This window comes from Sinocyclocheilus anshuiensis, unplaced genomic scaffold (assembly GCF_001515605.1).
Source record: "Sinocyclocheilus anshuiensis isolate Anshui unplaced genomic scaffold, SAMN03320099.WGS_v1.1 scaffold2373, whole genome shotgun sequence".
In the NCBI taxonomy this organism is placed as follows: domain Eukaryota; kingdom Metazoa; phylum Chordata; class Actinopteri; order Cypriniformes; family Cyprinidae; genus Sinocyclocheilus; species Sinocyclocheilus anshuiensis.
Window position 1 is genome coordinate 102,975 of NW_015551030.1, and position 2,598 is coordinate 105,572.

Consider the following 2,598-nt stretch of genomic DNA (forward strand, 5'->3'; position numbering starts at 1 on the left):
AACACAGACAAACGCTGAAGTGCAACAGAGGTTTATTGTTAATTATGCTCTATGGACATCAACAAGCTTTATGCTATCATAATATGAATATCAAATTTTACTGCAATAAAGTGCAAGACCTTTGACTGTACATTTGTTTCATTTACTAGTGTACTGTGCCTGTAAGAGAATCTAAAGCCCTTGAGTTCAAACCACACAAAAGTAGCTAAAGCTGAACTTAAACTACACCGAGCTTACGATTCCATCATCATCATCATCATCATCATCACAAACTCAGACAGAGCTGTTAATATCGGCACTGGTTAGTATGTCTGATGGTAAACCGTTAAAACCTCAGCACATGCTGTGTGATAACAATCGTGTTCAAAGATTTAACATTCAATATCTTCAAACAGGCGGATTCACCAGCTCACGATCGGATCAGGAGACAGTGAGGAAAAAGATTAATATAAAGTAACAAAAAAAAAAAACAGGCATTCGCATGAACACGTGGCACAATCCAGTAATACAGAACAGTCCTGACATTACAGCCTGTGCATAGGAAGAATAAAAGCACTTATGGTATCTGCAAACATTAAGCACGTGGTGATGCTCGCTCACGCTGGAGGGGAATAACGACAGCATTCCAGTCCACTCGAGAGAACCAAACCAACCCGCAGCATCCGGCGGCTACCCGTCTCTGCATAGAGAAAGCATAGAGATGCGAACCTGCGGCACGAAACGGAGAACGAACGCAACAGGACTCTGCTGGAAGCGCTGCATGCCGATGCTGTCGTCCGTCACTATCTGTGCAGCAGCACGAAGGCCTCCAGCCGATCGGGGATGTTCCCGCGGTACGCCAGGCCGTGTTTGATGATGGCACGCGCCGCCAGACACTGCAGCGTGGTGTGGTTGATGGGCTGGATCAGGTTCTTGGCCAGCTCCTTCTGGTCCAGCAGGTCGCAGGCCGTCTGCTTGAGGGAGTTGGTGCTGTCGAAGTGCGTGCCGCAGGAGATCAGCAGGTTCATGATGTCGGGGTGGTTGTTGGACGCAGCCACATGCAGAGGGCTGTTGTCGTCCTCGTCGCGGCAGTTCACGTCTGCGCCGCACTCCAGCAGGATAGAAGCCACCTGGAAGGAGGGGAACTTGCAGACGGGGTAGCGGCCCACACAGGTGGTGTTCCTGTCCACCGCCAGGTGCAGCGGACTGAAGCCGTTCTTCCCGCAGGCCTGCAGCTTCAGGAACTTGTAGATGGTCTCTTTCTTGAAGTGGTCCTGCTCCACGGTGCACGGCACTTTCTCCAGCAGACAGATGAGGTGCAGGATGATGGACAGCACCTTGCCGAGCTGCACTGGATCCGGGCCGGGCCGCGGCTGCTTGACGGCGCGCTCGATCTCCAGCACGCTCTTGCTGAGGATCTCCATCAGCTGCTGGAAGGACACGGAGGTGCCCAGAAGACCCTTGGCTCGGTCCTGCAGCATGAAGGAGAAGAGCTCGGCGAAGGACAGCAGGCTGCTGGCCGTCATGGGGCTGAGCGCGTCCAGGTTGCTCTGCTGCATGTCCAGAGCATACTTCCACAGCTTGATGCAGCGCTCGAAGTTGCCCGAGTCGGCGTAGACGGCCCCGCGGTAGCGGATGTAGTAGGATGTGTCCGGGTGCGACGGGCCAAGGATGCGCTCTCGGATCAGCAGCGCTTGCATGCGCATGTCGTCGGGGTCTGCGATCAAGCTGTCGAGCTCCTCGAACGTGTTCACCTCCTTGCTGTAGTCGTAGGCCGGCACCAGCTGCTTGGGCTCGTCCTTCAGGAGCACGTGGTTGGGGTCGCTGTGCCGCAGATCCATGGCTCTCTTCCAGTACTTCAGCGCTCCCAGCAGGTCTCTCTTTTTATCCACAAACGTGGCCCCCAGCAGCTCCAGAGCATTGATGCGCTCCGTTCTGCCCGTCTGAGGGTGCTGCGTGAGGAAATCCACGATGTTGGTGTGGCCCGTCACGCTGGCGGAGAGCAGCGGCGTCATCCCGTAGCCGTCCTTCTCCATGGTGGAGCCGTACTTCAGGAGCATCTTCATGATCTCCAAGCTCCCGGACTCAGCGCAGTCGTGTAAAGCCGTGTTACCTTCAAGACAAAGATCACACAGAACGCAAGTCATCAGAGACGCATCGATGAATGACAGAAATACTACAGTCACTGAAGATAAACAGAAGCTGCGCTAAAATACAGTCAAACCAAAAATTATTCAGACACAAGATATAATTTTTACTAGTGGGTGCAGGACACTATAGTTCATTTATGTAAGTGAGGATAGCAAAATAAAGTAAACTGTGACATAACCAAAAATTCTTCATACAGTGCAAAACAGATAAAAATTTGGGACCAAAAATTATTCACACTTTGACCTGATCATGTTTTGCTTAAGTGTTTTTTTCTTTAATTTCTAATGCGACCTTTTTACACCACAGACTGAACAAAATTATGCATTGCTTGGTAATTGGTTGAGCTAAATTGGTTTTATCTAATTGTGTTCTTTAAATTTAACAGCTGACAGCTATTCAGACGAATTCATTACATACCTTTCTATCAAAGTTATCTGACATTATCAAGATGAATTTGTTCTGACACCG

The 2,598-nt window shown here is 50.4% G+C and overlaps 1 protein-coding gene across 1 annotated transcript in view; it reads right to left on the reverse strand.

The window, feature by feature from the left end:
• LOC107661178 (protein fem-1 homolog C-like) overlaps positions 1-2,598 on the reverse strand; it is a 19,351-nt gene continuing 16,753 nt past the window's right edge. The window contains exon 4 of the mRNA XM_016450655.1: positions 1-2,164. Coding sequence (XP_016306141.1) covers positions 783-2,164 — 1,382 coding nt within the window. The 3' untranslated portion in view covers positions 1-782. The remainder of the gene's footprint in view (positions 2,165-2,598) is intronic.